Source organism: Battus philenor, unplaced genomic scaffold, assembly GCF_028537555.1.
Source record: "Battus philenor isolate CCGP_79_NKW_IND1 unplaced genomic scaffold, ilBatPhil1.0.hap1 SCAF_19, whole genome shotgun sequence".
NCBI lineage: Eukaryota > Metazoa > Arthropoda > Insecta > Lepidoptera > Papilionidae > Battus > Battus philenor.
The window spans coordinates 4,004,768-4,027,250 of record NW_027181681.1 but is presented as its reverse complement, the minus strand read 5'-3'; the positions used below and the strand labels follow the sequence as shown (position 1 = coordinate 4,027,250).

Genomic DNA, 22,483 nt, shown 5'->3' with positions numbered 1-22,483 from the left:
ATTGAAAACGGATATTAGAAAAATAATATCAGTCCCTTTGGACTTGATAGAGTAAGTATATGTTTTTACTATATTTTACTCTAATTTAGTTTTGCGTCAGTCTTAGCGTATCTTATTTTGGATATGTTAAGGCATGGTTTTCATTGTACGTTACATATTAAATCTTTTTTTACTATGAAAAAATTATAAACTGCGCGGAAATATAAATTTGCAAATAAAATTATAAAGACTGTAAACATTATCTTTTTAAAAAAATGTTTTTTACTTTATCTTTATATAAAAATAAAATGTGTTTTTTGTAAAAATCTACATTGTAAATATTTAAAAGTTAATTGGTTAAATACAAGTACTTAACTTTAATAAAATTTTCAACTGCAATAACTGGTTGGTTTACATTTCTCACATTTTATTTCATATACTTCCGCGTTTTATAAACCATATTTTATATTATATCAATGTTACGATCGAAATTAATAATTCTTACGATACCATATTTATACTTGAAAACTATTTTCGGAACCAATAAAGTACCATTTACTTTTTTATAAATTGAGCAAAAGCCAAAGATAAAGCAATTAATTCATGTAAGGTTATAGACCTTCGTGTAATTTTTAGCCTAAGTGATTTAGTGTACAGATTTTCGAGGGAAAACAGACTGTTAACCAGATTATTTGTCGACATATGTATATATCGATATATAATCGATTATCAATCTCTTTTTGTTACATTGGTATATAAGGTAGCCAGATTCATTAATCTATTTCACAAGTTACGTGCCCTCAAACCTATAATTAGTAATACTGGCACCGACATATAAGCGCTGTCCTTTAGCAAGGGAGACTTGGCACCAGGAAATATATAACGTATATAAATTATATATGTATGCATATTATTTTTCGAATATAAACTGTATGTGTATACACATAATTTTTTTTAATATATATTATCTCTTATAGCACAAACTCAGAGTATTTTTAAAATAACGTTAATGATAAACAAGCCTTGTCGGAAACGTGGTCGGATCGTATGTCACAGGAGATGTCAATCCCCGATCATACTGGATAGAAGCGTTGCGGGTTTCTTCCGCCACTTCTTCTCAGCTTCTTCTTAGCCAGGTAATAGCTTACGCCCAAGCCAAGATTCGGCACCCTCCGTAGCCCTTGTGTCGGAATGAGGTCTTAGGCTAGGCGCACTCTGCGCCCTGCCATCGCAGACACTGCAAATACCATTTGGGCAACAGTGACAATCTATTAAAAACACAAGGAAACGTACCTTGAATTTTCAAGAGTAGGGTGATATAAAAATAAAAATTGGATTAACGTATTTTAATATAAATGGATTTTTGTCGTGGACAAAAATATTGTTTGTACATTAGCATCTACAACTTGTAAGCTTACAGGTTCTAGAGGTGTCAGAGCGGTAAAGACTCTATGAAGACGCATAGATATCTAAAACATTGAAATGTTTTTGTTTAAACGTGGAAATTAACCCTTTCCTTACCGCAGTTCGTTCCGCCGAAGTGACGCTACTGAACCCGGCATGTGCACCGCGAAGTGCACATGGCCTAAAGCTGATGTTCGAATTTTCTCATTTGTGTGTGATTTGTACATATTTAAAGATTTTACTGGTATATTAATTTAAAAAAAAAGTTAGGATCAGTCTACTTACTTACTACTTAGTAACTTATTTGACTGTGATAAACCTTAAAACAGTCAGATCTACACATAAGCCCACATTACAAGGATGCCGAGTAACTCCGGCGCTGGTAACTAAAGGATTATTGTCTAGAACGGCCATGAACTGTTTCATAACATTACCATGTTACAAGAATACCATCATATCAATATATGAGCCTCACTGAAGAACAATATGAATACGTTTGTCGTGATTTCCAAGCACATAACGCAATATCACACGTCCAATCGACAACAATAACTCATATACTTTATTATCTCGGGATAGGAGTATTTTTTTTAAAATTAACGTTAAATATGAAACATCTTAGATGCTATGGACGGAATTTATTTTCAGTTAGACTCGTTCATTGTTAAACACACTCGTTCACTCTGCGTAAATTGATAAGCACAAAAAAGTAATTTTATAAAATGTATAAATGCTTTCCTCTGCTGCATTTAACCTTCTCGGAGGCAATGTTTGTGAAAAATCAACCAAACTGTCATCCAATATAAAGGGGCTTTAGGTAATAAAAACCGAACCGGCAAGCGCAGCGTAATAAGACATCCACTCACACGGGATAAATGACCTTATTAAAGTCTTCGAAAGACGCTGGATTCTGACTTGGAAGAATCAACGTTTTAGGGCTAAATTACTAATGATGCTGATGCCTAAATTTATTGTGAATTACCCAGTAGTTATATAAGTGAATACAGTGTTGTTTACCAAAACCGCTGTACCACGCTTTAGAAAAAAAATTTCGGGACGAAAAAAAGACCATTAACGCTGCCGCCGCGAGTGACAGTGGAGACAAAACGGAACGGGCTGTACTCCTGTCTCGCTGCCCGCATACCTAAAGTGCGATACAGTGGAAGCTATAATTACATTAGTTCTTTAGGATTGAATATTATAATCACAAGTCGTAATTTCAAATCACTTCAGCATCATTATTTCAGTCATAGTACTTCTACAGCTGAACGTAGGCCTCCCTACAGATTCACAATAGGTGGTGTTGTAAGCCTAAGTCCTCTACCGTTGAGCTACCACTGCTCGACCAGGCTACTTACACTGCAAGAATTACATATTATTATAACTGCTCACAAACGGTAGGAAAACATACACAAAAATACACCAAATACAATAGTACATAACCTCCATTTTTATGTTCCGTTATTTGTGCTTATAATTGTTTTTTTTAACCTGGTTGAACTTGGTGGAATACATAAAGATATTACTGTTATGAAAAATTTAATAAAACCTCTTTTAGTTTCAAGTTTTTTGTGTAATTTTTTTTCACATTTGTTTGGACTGAAAGACGTATGAATATTTTATGAGCAACTACTATTTGCCTGTGATATTATAATTAAACTTTTTGGAATTTTATGCTACGCGCAATGAAAATAAAATTTATACCTGGCGTAACAGCTACTTTATACCTAGTAGCAAGGACAGTCGTTGTTTACAATTTATTTTAAAAAGTAGATTTTGAGTCTATTAACCATATACTGATACAATGATATTTACAGCGGCCAGTTATGATCCAAAACCATGATGATTAAATTGAAAAATGAAACGGAATAACTGAGTGATTATTTAATTTTAAAGCCTTATTTTAGTTTCTCTCGCTAAATTGCATGTGACACAAAAACGAGAAGATTTTCCGCTTCGGTTTACTTATCCCTCACATCTATCAATATTATATTTGTTCTTCTGTAAATAAAAATAAAAAAATAGTTAAGGTGCATCGTTTTCTGTTACAAATATATTCATTCTTTATTTATTTTTTTGATAATATTATGTTCTTTTACTACATCGAATCAAAAAAAGAAGACGAAGAAAAAAGAAACCGAACGTAGCTCGAATAATTGTGGCCGGGCACGTCGATCGTGCAACCGATGGCAGTTGAGGAAAAAGGTTCTCGAGTGGCGACCAAAAGCCAGCAGACGTGGCGGGGGTAAGCCCTCTAGGTAGACTGACAACATAGTTTAGGTCGCCAGAAGTCGCTGGATGCAAGTAGCGCAAGTCCGGTCAACGTAGCAATATTTGGGGAAGCCCATGCCTTACCTATCGGCTGAAAAGAAAAAGAAGAATATGAATATTAATTTACGAATCAAATGACATATAAGAAAAGAAGATTCGAGAAACTCTAGATGGCTTTTTGCTTTGCGGGAACGTTTCGGTAAAGCGTACCTTCTTTGACAAAATAATCGTATTTAATTCACAGTAGAAGCATTAAAAGCAACTGTTAATCAACGTCATTAGTACTTTAACCTTTTCGACCGTATAAATAAATATTTTGAATTCACTTTTGTTAGAATGCAGAATTTCTACAATTCAATAATAAATATTTGTTCATGAATAAATTATATTATTTATCTTCACTTTTATAAGTCGAAATAGAAGCCCAATTCGATATAACTAGAATAAAATTGAACTCCTAACAATGACATCCTACAAAATTTTAGCGGATTGTGTCGCAGTTTATTTTTAATTTTTATGTTCCGACGTTTAGAGTGGTTTGCAGAACCAATAATCACGGAAAGGGCTAAGGTATTGGATATCCGTTATTAGTCCGATCTACGCAGAACGATCTCTCGGTGTCCCGATATTTCGGAATGTTACTATTAGTTTTAGATCGATTATTAATTAAGATTCTCAATTTAATAGAAACATTCAGCTGTGAATTCTGTTTATCCAATTTAATGTAGTAGCGCACTGTCATTCTTTCGAGCGATAGTTCTTTAAATTTTATTTTTAAATAACCCCCTGCGCATAATTCGTTGTACAATAATTTGATTTAATGACTAGCATTTTAGTAAATCAAATAATGCAAGATTATTAAATGAACCATGATCTGAAAAGTGCCCAAAAGCAAACTCTGTCCCATTTTTGTGGTCATTCATTAATTGCATCTATATTAAGTATTGTAAATAAAGATATTTAATCCTGTGTTCTATTACCACTTAAAATTTTTTTTACAGAAAGGGGATTCTGTATTAGTTTATATTCGATGTTCTGTCATCATTTCAGCTCTTAGATGCCCAATGCAAGTCTTAGGTCTCATCCATTGCGGCCATTGCCACGCATGGCAGACGGGTTGCCAAACGCAGTGTGGTATAATGGTACGCAGAGTGTCCAACCTCTGGATTCTTGTTTGTCAGTAGTGGAACCCGCGACGTACGATCACAAGTCTCAGTCCTCTACCGCTGAGCTACCACTGCTCAGTAATTTATTACATTGTAGCAATTTACTTCTGTTGAGAAACAACTCTATTGTTGCAGAAATAGTGCGGACTATTATCCACATACCTATTGAAGATTGACATAATTCTTCCAATACTCAGACTAATCGATCAATCAATTCTTTGATTTATTAAGACGTAGTCTTGACTATATTTTTCTTTAGGTATATTAAAGGCTTTATACAATTTTTCCTGTTATGTTACAAAGTAAAACAAGTGATAAAAACTGCACCCAAGTTTTCCTTTGCAAAAGATAAACCTTAACAATTTAGTACCAGAAGATAAGGTAGAAGATAGTCCTCGTGTGTCGCTAGTATTTACTAACTGTTCTTGAAAATTCTACGCAAAAACTTAATTGGTTCACTAAAATCACATGTATTACTACGCCAACAGGTTCCTAGAAGGTAACGAACATTATGTAAAGATTTATCATATATCAGTTAAATCAACGCTATGAATAAACCGTATCATATACTTAGTCTACAAAAATATATAATTCAATTTTATATTATTTAAAATATTTGTATACATCTGTGTGTTAGCGTATATATTGGTATTATGAACATTTTCTACTTCCTTCATTAGTGTACCGATTAAGAATCTGTTTAGATTTTATCATTTACGCTCTGTTCTATAGTTTCCATTTTTAAATATACAGTTTAATAATAACCTTTTAAACACATTAAAGGAATGCCTGATCTTCTACATTTTCGAATTTTCGATATTATTTTTAATTTTATAATTTCAAGAGTTGCCTTTGCCTGCATACCCATTTTCTGTAATGCATTAAAATCACCCAAATCTAATTTAATATCACAAAAATATTTAACATCGATGGGCGCAAACATAAAGTTGCACGGTAGTATAATGCTGGAAGCATTCATGCCAGTTCGTTTTTATTTAATAATTTAAGTATGTTGTGAATTAATTAATTACACCGTTAATATATAATTACACTAATTAAATTATTAATTATAATAATTGCCAAAAAAAATATTCATCGAAGAATTTTTGACTTTAATACGTTAGTATTATTAAAAAATTCGTTTATAACGGAAGTTTCAAGAACTTAAGATAAATATTTTATTAAATCACATTAAATTCTTTACCTTATAAATTAATTAGTTTTTATTAAATCATATTATCAACTTATATATAATAATTGAAAACGGCAATTGACCTTTTTGGATGTATACGAATTATTTTTCGCGAGTACTTTCGTAATACTGGATTTTATCACACTTGGTATGTTAAAATAAAATATTTTATCAAGTATCTCTATCTGTTAATGAAAATTACGACATATCCTTGTCCCAGATGTTATAATATTAATGAGTTGTCCAGATCCATGATTATAGTGACACGCGAAATAGCCATTTATCCTTTTTATAGACTATCTATGTGTTTAAGTGTTGAGTTTTTTTTTTTCTAATGCATACTTCTCAGTAATGGAATAAATCATGTGCACGTTTCGTTTAAGGGTTCAAGGCTTCGACACTTGATGCGCAGAACATATAGAAGCGAGGGCTTTGAGGTCTGAAGACCACAGACAGGCAATCGCAGCGTAGGATGTTCACACTAGGTAGACGAAACAACCGTGTTAAGAACGATGCAGGCCGCTTTCCAACGAGGTCCTGTTGGACTTCTATTGAGGAGACCTACAGCTGGACGCTGTGGAAGTCCTGCGAGTAAATGAAGCTATCATTGAATAAGTGTACAGTAAAAAAATTATAACAAAAAAATTTCTTTCTAGTTAGTGATAGCCTAGTGTTTAAAAGGAGAACCATAACATAACATATAATATAGTTATATTACATCGATATTGATGAGCACTGATAGCTTTGTGATAGTGGACTGAGACTTGCGGTTGCATATTAACACTTTGTGTATTAATTATATAGAATATTCACTGCACACAAACAAGTTTCCAGAGGATTGGCAGCAGCATCCTCTACATACCATAATATCACGCTGTGATTGCCACCCCGCCTGCCAAGCAATTATAATATGTCCCACTATACATACTTTTGGGACAGATCTGTGTCTTGCAGTGGGTGAGTGTCTGTGGATTGAAACGGTGAAGAAATCGATATTCCACGTAAATGACGTGGAAAACATTGGGAGGGTTTCCTCGAGGAAATTCGAGAATTAAACAGAAAAGTGACATCAACTAATTAGCACTATGGCACTTAGGTTACAAAATAATGATTCGACTTTGTTTTTTAGCTATTCCATTTAACTAGAAATATAATAGGAACGATTGACTATTATATATATATTCTGTTGCTGTTTTATATACTCTGGAAGACTCACTTTCAATTATTTGATGTAAACACGGCTTTATAAAATGTAACTATAGTTTACTCCCATTAAATAAAAGTGACTAATCTTCGTTACTTAGCCTTGCAACTTGACCAATAAAATAATGGAAACTCAACAGGTGCGTTAAAACCTCTTGTATGACTTTCTTCAACTGGTTAATGTAAACACGACTTTCTAAAATGCTGGTATCTTCATTGCGGGAGCTTGAGTTGAACAATGTAAATCTTAATGAAACAGCAATCGTGACTTAATGTATTTATGATGAACAAGATTATCTAGTTAAATTAGAACTGAATACATCTCGTGATGATTTAGTATTCAGGTCGTCGCACGCATCAACGCGCTACATACAACACGAGCTCATTCGCAACACCGACACTAATGACCACACGTATTAAATACTAAAGTGAAAAAATTACACTTAACGTACAGATGCTTATTAAGACAAGCGCTTTTTTATCTACATCTTGATAAACAGAAAAAAAACTAAAGCTTGAACACTGGTAACTTCCGTATACTTATAAGAAAAATATGGTTTTAAAAAATCGTACTCAAATCGAATGCGTTACAAGAAGACGAAGATACAAACAATGTCAAAATACTTATTATCTCGTAACAGTTATCCAAATGATTTAACACTTAAACGCATGTAATAGTTGTGTGTATAGATTAATCAAAACTAAAACGTCAAAAATTTGCTACAATATGTATTTGAATGTTAACGCAAAGATAATGGATTCTTTAACGCTATATTTATTGCTTATGGCAATCGATATTTGTCTGAACACTCACTTTTTTATAAAATGAATCGAAACTAGACGTTGACAATTACTGACTATATGTAATTAAGGTTTAAAGATAGTGGACAAAATTTATTAAAAAAATAAATGAATAATCTTTTGACTTTTATTTGTTACAAACCATGTACTGAAAACTTTATTTGATTGTCCCAAATAATATTGTGTAATTAGCCCATATTACTACCATATATGCAAATATCATCATCGTTCGATCCAGCCACACGTCAACAACGATCGTCGATTTTGTTTCATTTTTACTTGTATTTTTAATGTAGTTTTAGCAGAGTTTAAAATAAATTAAGTCCACAGCTCTATATTTAACAGAAAGTACAAAATACGTTATCGTGATAACTTTAATTATTATTATATTATGTCTTACTAGAACTATGCTTGATGCTATTTGTTACTGTTGATCATATCATTTACAATTTATCTATGATTAATAAAATATAGCTTGCTGTAACTAAATTAAATCGTATATAAAATAACGAACAAGAATTAAATGTTTTATCAAGCTACTGTTTCTACTAGTATTGCCTTAGCTTAAGGTCTTCGAGGCAAAACTTCTCAGCATTCCTAGAATTCGCTGTGCGTGTGCGTGGTTCTTCGCGTTGTAGTGACAAGACCCGGTAATTGGCTCGGGGCTGACGACCCGCGTAACAGGTTTAAGAATTCCTTGCATTGCCTCGGCGCTCTTCTTCACCGTCCAGACTTCTTTCCTAACTAAATATTAAATGATCCAACCAATGCTGCTTCGGAAGCTCGTTTCGGAAATAAGCTAATGTTCACTCTTGACAGGTTATAAAAAGAAATCGCCATTGCGTACCAATTCGAACGAAATTCTTCATTGTTATTTCTTTGACTAATTCGTAGTACTTGTTCCCTTTAGTGTTTTGGTATAATACTTTCTCTGGGAATAGTAAGTGTTTTTATTATTAAATGTTCTCGAAAAGAAGTGTGATATAGAAGACGTTACCTCTATATCTTGAGAGTTTAATAAAATAGGTAGTTAGGTCTATTCACAAATATACCTAAATGGATGGTACTGTTTCATAAAATGGAATAACAACACAATTTTTAAAAATTACATGATTCAACTTTATTCATATTTCTTGTAGTCACCAAATAACCAAAAGACTACACTCTAAGATTTATGTCCCAGGAAACAGTGAGTTCTATTAATATAATACGTTTCAATAGTCTTGAAATTAGGAATGACTCCATTCAAGAAGTCGTCACCGCCATAAAATTCATAGAAATACTTTAAATAATTACTAATATATAAATATAACTACTAATTAGTTATTTTAGTACTCCCATTAAATTAACGCGTACGTTTTTCTGACAAAAGTTTTAAAAATTAAAGTTAAATAACAAGTAAGACGCCGGTTGAGACATGTGACCTTGGCAGTGAATACAACGTTCATTATCAATCGCCCTACACTTCAAAGCTTGCTCATTTTTTAAACGTTTTAACAATTTATTTGTTTTACCTGAGAGTTTTTTTTTAAAAAAAGTCCTTCAGATGAGGTGTCATCTCCATGAACTAACTATTAATAAAAGCATTTGTGTATTTAGTTTCAATATCATCAGCGCCATGTCAGTCGATAGACGTCCATTGCAAGGCCTAGGTCTTCCTCAAAATTCGACACAATGACCGTTCTGACGATGACAATGACTTCCCGTGAACTTAACTATGTCTTCCACTTCGTAGGGTTCCCCTATATCGCGTCTACCAGCTCATGATCGGCACCTGATAACCTTTTTTGATATGGTTAATGAAACATAAACCGAGAATAGCAGCCTAATCGAAGCATTGTACCTTCCGAGCGTCATAGAACTCAAGCTGTACTACAGAAATCGATGTACCGCGCCTTAGTATAAAGGCAGGCTTAACTCGATTACGACAGTCCACCGTCAACGATTTATTTGGAATATTTAATTTAACGACCCGAGCCGAGATACACGAGAGTGTTTTCGGGTGTCAACATTATTAAAATGTCTATCCTAAAATATAATTATCAATAATAAACAAGATGTGAATTGTGCTGGACATTTTGGGAGCCCTTCCAACTACTCACAACACGGATCTTCCGCCTATGTAACCGAATAATTCGTCGCCTCAATACTAAGAAATAAACGCAAAAAGTAACGAATATTGAGACGAAGTTTCTTTAGGAGTAGCTCTGCAAGCTGAGCATTCAACAGTCTACCACCTCAAATCCATAAAATGTCACATTATAAATTAACTCACTGCCATCTATAATTTTATATTATTAAAAATGTATTTAATAAGTACAAAATTATAACAAATAGCTAAACTCCTTATTGGCTTTATATAAAAATACGGTACCAGTACGGTTGCACATAAACGCATTACTTATTTATGTAACTGACCTTGCCAACGTTTTTTTTTTTGTGATCAGCCCAAATACAGCGATCAATCACGGAAGGCTTTCGTGTCACAAACCATTACTCGATCTGAGTTGTGACGTCGGCTCAACTGTGTAATATGTAGATTTATTTTTAATTGTAAAAATTTCAAAAGGCGAATACTTTCTGACATCAAAAACATTAACACGATCATTTCATCTACATGACGTCTATTGGTAAGAAGAAAGTTAAATTAATTACTTTTATTAGAAGTCATTGGACTTTTCATTCTAATGGAAAGAATAAATTATTGTAACATTTTTTTTTATTTAGAGTGATCTCCTTTTTCAGTATAATTGCAAATAGGTTTAAAACCTTTAAAGATTTTTGCTGACAAATGTGTTGACACATTCACCCATTCACAGCTTTTATATCTAAAACCCTGTATGAAATGGATTAAAAAAACAATATAAATCTTTTTAACTAACATTTTACTGTAAATTACAAATATAAATTTAACTTTATATAATTCGCAAAGTAAACAATATTAGCATTCAACAAATGTCCCAATGACTTAGAACTACCGCGAATACAGTGATTCATAGCGAAAAACGTGCGTATTTAGATATCAAAGCGTCTCTGTTACATACCGACTTCGATCGAGTAAAATTATAATTAATCCAATAAGTCTTGTCAGAAGCGCCCTGCATTCAGCGTTTTCTGACGACCTTCACAAGGTCATCTATCCACCTTGAACTTGGTGAACGTCTTACGCTGCACTGGTCGGTCCATGGTCTTCTGGACTTCTCTTCTCCAAGACCTTATAGCCACAGCGGCTTGTCCACATCATATCTACTTCCACTTACACAACAATACTATCTAACTGTACATTGCCTTTCGAGTGCCTTTGCGTCAGTTACTCCGCCTAAGAGCCTTAAGAACTTGGGACATACTTTGAGCTAACGCGACTTCTTTGAACAACGGTCATGTTTTTATGCAACTCGCCTTCAAGAAGTCGCTGCGTCAGTCGACACACTTCTAATTCAAATACAACAGGACATCGCGCTTTTTGAAACGACACCACAACGAATAGCGTGTCATGTGATACGCCGCGGTAACATTATTAATTGACCAAATTACTTAATTTTTGTAATGCTTGCAGCATTCCGTTATAGCACAGCCATGAAGTTTAATTCACGGTGTTTTATTTCGGTTCGAATAGAGAATAATCTCTGCCATAAATATTTAATTATTTTACAATCAGAGGCTCTTCTAGTCTTATTACACTAATATTATAACAAAAAAACGGTATAGATTTGCTCTATATTATTCCCATTCTTAGTTGAAAAATAGCCCTTCGTTCTTAATGCGGTAAAAATAACAGCACGAGATATAAATTTGACAGTCAAACATTTATATCAATCGCAGATTAATATTGGAAAAATGTTTCAGAAATAAACTAATCTGTATTATAATATTGCTATCGAACATTACTATGCGCTTAAAGTTCTTTGTTGACAGAATACGGAAATTGTTAAGATTCTACGTTTACGATAACGCGAGCGCGTCACCGGAATGAATAATTCTCTCGTGACGTCTGTGATATAAAATGTCACGGCATTTGTTACCGCTTCGTTATTCGCTAACAGAAAAAATAATTACAACAACGATAATAGAATACAGAATGCCCGAAATCACTAATTTTATTTTCAATTAATTATGTTATTATTAAAAATAATTTATATTACCAGGAACAGTACTAGCCCATAGTAAATCTAGCCACTATACAGTACTCTAAGAACAAATATATAAATGCTAAGAGTATTTCTAAATTATTTAAAAATATATAGAAAAAACCGACTACTCTACGTATAGAAATGTACTTACTATAAACCCATAGAGTTAAAAAGTGCTTGTATTATATACAATGGGCATTGTTAGCTGAGCTATACAGGCCTGGGACTTGCGATCGTACCTTATATAAATCACACTATACATTAATTATGTAGGTATGCCATTGCTCACAAATAAGTTTCCAGTATTCTGCGTATCATAATACCAAACAGCGATCGCCTAATCACCTGCTCCGCCTGGCGATTATGGCATATTTCCCCATATGTATCTTTGGGAATGGCCCATGCCTTGCAGTGAGCGTCTATAGGCTAAAACGACGATGCTCCAATTCCCGGAATTTCTCAATAACATTGATAGGATAGAAATTAAGAGGTCCGTAGACAAATTAAATTATTCGACATGATCCAGCGGATTAGACCACATAATTTGCAAAACAGATCGCGGCTGAGACTTAGTTCTGGAATGTACACCACGGACTACCAGCAAACACAGCATAAAATGTTCATCTACAAAGTAGACAAATGACCTTGTTAAACTTATCAGAAAACTTTAGATGCAGGTCACTTCCAATCGTTTTAGAAATATATGGGAGAAGCATATATTCAGCACTGGATGTCCTACAGATAAAATATATATATAGGCCACTTTTGAAAACTGATCACAAGAAAAATGCCACAAAAGTTCGATTTGTTAGACACTGCCAACAGATAGAGCTCTTCTATAACGATATCTTTCAACTTAGAGCTATGATGGTTCCAATAGCGCCCTTGTTTGTGAAGCTACGTATAACTAAGCTCATGCCTTAAAAATACCTACCGCTATAACATCTAGTTTTTCAATTTCTTAAAATCATAATACGGTTCTTCTGAGATGTTACTTTTGTAAGTATTGTTTTAATACAAACTTAATAATTCTGTAAGAAACTAAACAAACTATGTAATTTTCCTATTAATCTTCCATAGTATATAATCAAAATATAACAACGCAAGTATCTCCTCGTAGAGTTTAGTTAATTCGATCACGTGGAAATAGACCAGATTAGTTTATATCACATACACACTTCTTATAGCTTATTTCCAAGGCTTCTAAAATATTCTTCATAGTCGTTTGTAAAGATTCGTTATAGCAACCCGGTTTCAACAACAAATTGCCACTGATCTTATACAAAAATTTACTTGTAAATTATATACCCATATTTATTGATGGTTATTGCAATCTTGCATATTGCATTGGAGATAGATTGATGCAAAAAGTGTTATCTTGCAATCTGTTTTTAATTTCATAGCGCTCTGTTTTTATGGATCGTCTGCGTGTTGTTCTTTAATAATTTGGACCTGAACGATATAATTACACTGTTCATAAAAAAGTAATAAAAATATGTGTAATTTTATATATCTAATTTTTTTTTTATATAATATTGATCGGTTTTTGTTTTTTTTTTTTTTTTGTATAAATTCATATCTTTGATATCCATACAACAATTCATAAAATTTAGTAATGCTATTACGATTTTCAATTCCCACAAACAAACTTTTGTTATAATAATTCTCCACAATGCTGCAGACCTTTTCATCACTTTTTGTATGTATTAATTAATATTTAATATTAGATTATCACATGTTAGTTGATATTATTAAATCAATTAAAATGTAATATGTTTAAATTCAAATTCAAATTTTACATTTTAAAGCGTCAAATTTTTTTTCTGTATGAATCTCTGAACAATATGTTCCGCCAGAAGTTGATCCCAACGTGTTTTTAATTTGGAAACAAATTATAACAAAAAATTATAATTAGGTCATCAAACTATATGCTAATAAACATTGGCTAGGTTTCAACACACATTTAAAATGGTAACGACCATTATGTCGAAAATATAAAGTTTAAAGTTAAACAACGTGGGGCACGACATTTCAAAAAGCCTTGCTAAGACTATTTTTCAGTAGTATTACATTTACTAAACAGCTGCGCCATTCAGTAGTAGACGACCTTCATCATGATATACTTTTAACTCTAAACTTTAACATTATTGCCATGTTCGCGCGTTGCCAATTCAAATTTGAATTTGTAAATTTTATTCGGACCTTGATTTCGTTTCATTTCTTGATTTAAATTCATCTTAAAGTGTCTTTTTAAACATTTTATTATTTTAATATTAGCGTTATATGAAACCTTTTTAGAACTACTCAGCATGTTGCCTCTTTCGTTCACATTCAATGATGTTCGTTGCTGTCAATCTTTATGGCTTTTACTGGCTTTATTGGCTTAAGATTCTAGTTATAATTTCTTTTATTTTCATTACATTACATTATCATCATCATCATTACAGCCGTAGGTCACCAATGGCTGGACATATGCCCCTCTCATCGGTTTCCAAAATGATCGGTTGGAAGCATCGTACATCCTACGTGTTCCGACTGTCTTAATATTATCATCTGTCCAGCTTGTAAGTGGACGTTCCCGCTGTTCTTGGCGGTTCGTGCCCTCTAACCAGCTGCTGTCAGTTCCGCGCGCTGTGTTGCCTGCAAATCTACTGTACGGCAGTTATTTTCGTTCGCTTACGGGTCTCTTAATTTTTATACTTAGACATTTCAATTATAACAGTCATAAATCAAAAATCCTTTATTATAACAGTTGTAACACCAGTTTTAAACTTGTCACCAATTAAGGCAAAAACTGCTTGCAGATATTGTACAGTATTAGAGCTGCATATTATCTTCACTGCACATTTATTATACAATGTCTGAACTGTATAGTAAACTGTCCTCCGCCCGTTTCGCTTACATAATGTACGCTTCCTCAACCCCTCATGTCAGGTAAATTTCATAATATCCCTTCGTAGGTGATCTCTACTTTAAAAAATTTTACCAAATTTAAATTATCTAAACTACGCATCTAGAGATGAGCGTGATGAGCCAGTACATAGGCGGAAAATTATTATAGATGGATAGATATTATAAAAGTTATTAGACGTTACAAATGAAGACTTTTTACTTATTATATCGTCCTTAGTGGAAAAGTACTAATGTTTTCACAGCAACTATGCCCATGGATATTCTCGGGCCTTGGTTCTTTATCGGATATTATATTCTTCAGGGCGGAAAGCGCTTAGTTTGTTAACGCTGACGTTCAATATTAAGAGTGCAAAGATTCCGGAGAAGCCTTAGGTAGGGCTGTCTTCTAACGCGCTGATATTTATATATTAAAGTGTATATAATATTAAACATATATTAAATTTATGACAAAAAATTTTTGTATAATTGACTATTTTAACACAATTCTCATCTAGTCCTACACAAAACATTTAAATTATATAAATAAAAAACTCTTTGCAAAACTAAAAAAATATTTCTAAAAAGTATTACCGTTCATTGTATAATAAGTGTTTATTGGTATTTAAATAATAGCGTCTTGTTCCGCTATTGAAAAATGAGTGTTATGTAAATCACGTTTGTTGTATAACGTGTGAAAGAGTTATTGTAAGGAAAATAAAGTCAACATACCGAAGTTTTTTTCTATATTTTTGGAAGCTTATTGTATAGCACACTATTTATAAATATAAATATATATATATATATATATATATATATGTATTTTTGATTCCTTGTCTTTTGGTCACACCATAAATATAAACAACTTCAACAATTTCATTTACCATTTTTAAAGTTTCTTTATAGAATTGTAATAAATAGAAAATTGTGATGAAACTTAAAAATTTTCTTTACGCATTTGACAGTTCGCAACGAAATTCCTGCTGTGAATTTGTTGTTATTTCACATTCGCATCAGTCTACATTTAGAGATCGCAAAATTTATTTTGCGTTTAATCTATAAATAAAGTGACCGCTCTGAAAAATGTTACATTTGTATATTCATTTTTTTATTAGAATGCCACTGTCCTGCAACTTCGGGTAGTACAAAGTCTATTGGGACCGCTATAATTATAAATATATGTACCCCTATTCTTGTTCTTGTATAACATTTGAAAAAAGCTGCATCTACCGGTTTCACCCAAACAAACATATATATGTAAATTTATAGAGGATTAAAATGAAAAAAGATTGTAGGCAGGATTTTTGGTCACAATCTAAGTTAAACGTGTTTAAATTACTTAATAAGAATAAAACGATTTATTATACAGGTTTACAAAAAGAATTTTTAAATAGCTTTAAGAGTAATACTCCCACACAAACATTTGTACAAAATTCACGTGATGATTTCAAGTTTCAATACTGTGTATCTCAAGGTCGATTACATAATTATTAATAATTAAAATTATTACACAAATTTTATCAGTGCCCAGTGGGTATCATAAAACTTCTTATTCAATCATAAAAACAGTATCTTAATTTAACGGAGCCAAGAATACGCAATTCGCAAATTAATCAGCAAGATTCTTTCAGTGTAATAATAAATAATTACATAATATACTTGTAAACGATAAGCGAATTGAAAAAATGAAATGAACTTGTTTCATCTATTTTGCGATATAAAGACTTTAATTTCAACACATTAAACTCGCGTAGATAATATATATTGATATTATAATACAGATTGATTATAAGTGTTAAAGTTTATGTACGAAGCGCAAAAAAACTTCCTCATACGGAACCGTATCACAGTTTCATCATTGACCAGAGAGAAATATGAATTCGTTTAACATAAATGTTTTAAAAACACAAAAATTAACAACATATATTTTTCTTTTTTAATAGGATTACTTCCAGAAGCTTTGAGAACTAAATGCGTACGCTGCACGGAGAGGCAGAAGAAAACCGCTGTTAAAATAATCAAGAGGCTGAAGAACGAATATCCCGAGGAGTGGGCAAAACTGTCGTCTAAATGGGACCCAACAGGCGACTTCACGAGATACTTCGAAGGAGTTTTGGCAAATGAACAATTTAACACCATTTCTGGATCTGGTAAGTATAATTGATATTATTTATTATCGCCAAAATCAAATCGTGACATTTATATTCATCAATATTTCAGCCTTAGAACGTCTACTGCTGTACATGTATGCTTCTCCCACGGATTTTTAATAAGACCGGATGGAAGCGACCAGTCTCTAACATTTTCCAACCAACTTAATAACATCATCTGTCAATGTAACTCTGTGTTTGGCACTAATCGGTGTAACATAACTCCTGAAGATGCCCCGTGGAGGGGTGAAACAGGTGTTGAGTGATTTAGCGGTGGTAGTTGTGTAATTCGCATTGTTTGCCGCATGCGCATTTATCAGCGGGCTGGCGGGCGGTGCACTTTGTTGCACGACTACGACTGCATGTGCGGAAGTGGCTAAATATTGGTCCTTTTCTTATTATCTGTACATCTTGTGGATGGACGTCTTACGCTCCGTTTATCAGTCCGTGATCTCCACGCCAGAGCCTTAAAGCCTTAAAGTTAGCGACCATATATTCTACGCGATATATGATCTGCCTACTACTACTTCAACCTGCCAATTCACTGGACTATGTCGGTTTCTTTCAACTACGAATTTGACCTCGTAAAGATATCCCTAGCGTACTATTGAATATTGAGAGAGCTTGACAATAAATACCCTAGGGAGAGATCACGTTTCAGTGGCGTATATTTTTTTTAAGCAAAGCCAACCAGAAACAATCTTCTAACTGTACAGATATAATAAAAAAAAATTACACTAATTTCAAATAACGTTTCAATCGCATAATATATCAATCATTGTAATTGGACGATTAATGAGATGGCAAACTGTTCGATCTCATCAAAAACTTAATATATTCATAATAATGACTAACAATTAACCAATGACCCCGCCGCCATTTTGAACTTCCGAGGTGAATCGTGTCACACCTGTAAATAGAAATGTGAACGTGATAAAACAATTAAAGGATTGAGGATATTAAGAGTACATTGTCGGATGTTTCAAGGTCGTGTCAATTGTGAACTCATTGCTCCCGCCTTGACCATCAATATAACTAACCCTGAAGCGCAAAGGTCAAAGAATGTTCTGGAAAAAAGAAATAATATTAATTATAAGACCTATACAAGGCTATAAATGTAAAAACTGTAAAGGGATCAATGCATATCACATTTGCTAATAATTAATGTATGGTACACTGGTTTTAGAAATATAAAATTAAATAGTGATAATATAAGAAAGAAAAAGCGTTATCAAAATTCGAGTTAATACTTATCAACATTAATTATAGTTCACTATCTGTCCATGCAGTCTTTATAGCACGAGAAGTTGATTAGTTGCTAGAAGTTGTACAGTAGAGATTTGCCTATCGTATTCCTGTATAAAAAATGTAAAACTTCAACTTAACTTCAGTGCAAAATTAAGTGTAAAATCCCTTAAGCTTTTTGCTGACAAATAATCTATCCATTAACCTAATATGTACATTTAATACATGTATTGTAATTTTTATAGATAACATATACACAATTTAAAGTTTTATTTTGCAGGTAGCGCGACTCCACCTTCTCAACAGCCACCATCACCACGACCGCAGCCACAGCCGAACTTGCTATCAGTATTACCAGCTATGCCGGATACATCTCGAGGGGTAACGATGAAGCCAAAGACCAATGCCCCCACCATGACACCAATGCCATCACGACCAATTTCACCAACAGTTTCGACACCTCCACGACCATTGCTGTTAAACAGGTAACCTTATATATTAATTTAAGTAAATAATGACAATTGACGATTTCCAAATATTTATCATACAATATTTTCCTCTCTGCATTTACATTTTTGTAGGTTCCAACAGAGTATAGGTTATTTGCTGCTGCAGTCATTTATTTTCCCGTGAGCGTGATATAAACAGAACGCGTTAAGCGTACTGTTTATATCACTATGATAAGAAAACTTTTTATTTTTTATTACAAAACAAATCTTAAGGCTTAGGTATTTTGCATCAAAACTATATAATTTGCTTTTTTGTAAACGTTTACAGTTATAACTTGTTTACGTCAAAAGCAGTCTAGCGGTACAGGATTAAGATCGGGATTCGATTTCCTGGATACTGTCTCATGAAATTCACGCTTAATTATACGGGGTTGCTATTGTTCACAAATAAAGAATAGAAAATTTTACAAAGAATGGGCAGCAGGGTCTGCATTGTCTGCCAAGTGTGGTGAGAGTGGTATACGCCCTATAGATATATGATGCTCATAATATGAGCTTTCTTATAGGAGAAAATCAGACAAACCCAATTCGGTAGAAACTAGTATCAAGTTTAACTTTCCTATTATGACATCCCTCAATTTAGTGTTTTAGCTGTCTGAAAAGAGTCTTCAAAAGACTCGGTCGACTAATATTTTTAAAATTAAAACTTAAAGTAACGTTCTCGAATAATGCAATTGTAAAAAGCTACCCTTGTTCTTCCTTCAATTGAAAAACAAATTTCCATCCTCGCTAAGTATTTACGCAGTGCATTAAATCAACGTACGTTTGAATTATTCTTCTTCATCGTAGAACAATTTATAACCATATAATTTATTTCCATTTAAAGATCTCGTCGGCATCAAATGATATACATAAACAGGAAATATACCGAGACATTTGTATTAAATCGACATATATAACACATACAACTATAAATTATTATCACACAGTCATGCTGCAAAAATTCATTTAATTGCACATGTTATTGATGGACCTATTGAATGCATAAGAATCCATCAACACATTTTTTTTTTGGAAATTCCGCGTTCAAAGACGTAATAAAAATAAAATGGTGTAAACAAGATAACCTTTGAAAGATTTTCTCGGAAAATTTAACAGCAAACATTCTGATATAATAACTAAATTATTTTCATCTTTTTATATTTTTTAATATAATACCTGACACTTTATTTTTACTACACAAAGGTACATTAAATCAAACGTCTCACGAGTATTTTATTTGAAGAACTCAATAAGAAGACCGTTTAGAAATTTAGACTAGAACCCGAGAGCGAAAAATAGAGGAGGTTAGTGTGTGAGCCACATACGGCTCTTTGTAGAAATATTTTTGGCTTTGATTATTTGTCGAATAGTTAGTATTCAATAATAATTTGAATAACGCAGATCGCCTTGCCATTCTATAAATTCCATCAACCAGTTTCTCCGAGCTATAATCCAGCTAGAGAATACGATTACATAACTAACTAATATGTATTATTAGCTAACCATAGCGTTCGATTCGCGTGCGGCGGAATAATAAAAATTACCGTAAAACTCAATTTTGTGGCTATAAACAAAATTTTTATTGCACAACCCGTGTACTGTTCACATATACTTTTGGCACTAGAGTCATATAGCGTTTATATTCATTTCAAACTTATAACCATAGCGCTTATGTGAACCAGTACCGGTTATATCAGATACATATATGCTTCAACCCACGCCGCATACTATAAAGGCCAAAGGAACATTCTAGAACTGACTTGCCGCCACAACTAAAGTGTGATACAGGACAAATATTCATTCCTCTAGTAACATATCATAGATGATTCTTCGTTAATTTTTAAGCAATTAATCGAAACTAAAACATGAGTATTAAAAAGAAAATTAATGTGACGTAAAGGTTGTTTCCGCTTGTAACAATCCATCTTTTATATATGTGGCTTCTATAAAATGTTTATGTTTGATGAATTAATTAAAATGCCATAAGTCATGTACCGCATTTTTTGCATCAATAAAAACTTCAGTTTTAATAATAAATAATATCATTTTAATATAAAATAATATGCAAATTTAATCTTTTGCGTTCGCGATGCACAAAAACGAACGACCTTTTTTATGGCGCTTTAAGAGAATAAATTCGTGATGGAACTTACTCTCAAATGCACCATGGAATGATAATTAATTAACAAAATTTTAATTAACAGATTTAATTATAAAAATATAAGAAAAGAAACTTAAGATTTAAGTCTTCCATTTCTAAAGATTTATTTTTCCAGAAATTTTACAATAATACGAGTCAAAGACCTAATAAACGTAATTCATGTTGCTCTTTTTAACTAAAAAACCAAAATACTGTCAGTACTAATGGAAGATTGTTTTGTAACATAATTGAAATGTATATTTTATTTCTTATGACAAAAATAGTTTCGATATAAAAATTTGTATAAAAAGAGTGTCGCATTTTTCTGTCATTCGTAACTGAAAAAAATCCTGTAATAATAAACCTTCAGTCATTAATAGGTATATCAAAACTACCAAATACAAGAAAAGTTAGGCGCTTCAAACATTAATAAGTTGCCACAAAATTTCTTTGTTATTATATTCCCACTAAAATTGCTTCTTAATCAGTCTCGTTTTTTTCTCCACTTGATTTTTTATAATCATTTCGAAGTCCAAATCAATAAACTAAAGTAAATTCAAAAATACTACATACGGGTCATATAAGAACTATGTAAACATGACAATATCTATAAATTTCTGCCAAAACTCATGTAGCTTCCTATACGCCTTCACCAGAATACTTGTATTTTATCATTAATATATGGTATGGTATTTTGACCCTCTACACCTTTTTATTTTAGAAACCATTTTCATGGCCTGAGTAACGAAAAATGCCAAATCTCTATCTGTTTTCAATTGGCAAGTAAAGCAGCACAGCTTGTCACTGTAATATTTATATATTCTTCTACTTATATTTTTCAACTAAAATAATGTATTTATATCGGACTTCTAACCACACCACTGTCAGTTGGTCACCACTGTTTCTATTTTTTCTAGGTAAAAAGTCCGTCCGATGATAGTACGGAAGAAATGGTCCTCTGTACTTTTTTGCTTATTTCACCAAAATTATTTTCTTATCCTATCTTAATACGTATAGCATATAGTTAAGAGGTAAATATATAAACAAATATAAACATCCAACCTTTTAATTAAGAGATCTTAATAATACATTTCAGACAATGAAAAATAATTGCGAATGTGTTTTTCACACGAGATATATAGTTAATTACTATAAATTTTTAACACGGCCCGTACGAATATTTAAAGTATTACATACTGTGTCATAACTTTGGTAATACATCGCAATGTGATGTATGCGTATGACGTTATCATTAGACGCATGCGCAAGACTGTGAGAAGACTGTTCGATCCCTCGCATTGTTCTCAGATGCCAGTACCTGCACGCAATCACTGGATATGCAATAGACGAAAGATTTTGCTCATAATTGACCTGATGTTAAACGTTACGACAATTCTAACTATCCTTGAACGCAATCATTTA

The 22,483-nt window shown here is 32.7% G+C and overlaps 1 protein-coding gene across 2 annotated transcripts in view; it reads left to right on the top strand.

Moving 5' to 3' along the window:
- The window catches only part of LOC137921796 (uncharacterized), a 38,470-nt gene that overhangs the window by 5,221 nt on the left and 10,766 nt on the right, over window positions 1-22,483 (top strand). Inside the window, exons 2-3 of one of the 2 annotated variants that reach the window (XM_068764625.1) lie at window positions 16,979-17,185; window positions 18,711-18,915. In XM_068764625.1, the coding sequence (XP_068620726.1) occupies window positions 16,979-17,185; window positions 18,711-18,915 (412 nt within the window). Of the gene's footprint in view, window positions 1-16,978; window positions 17,190-18,710; window positions 18,916-22,483 lie in introns of both variants that reach the window. The other variant, XM_068764626.1, reaches the window with a different exon arrangement.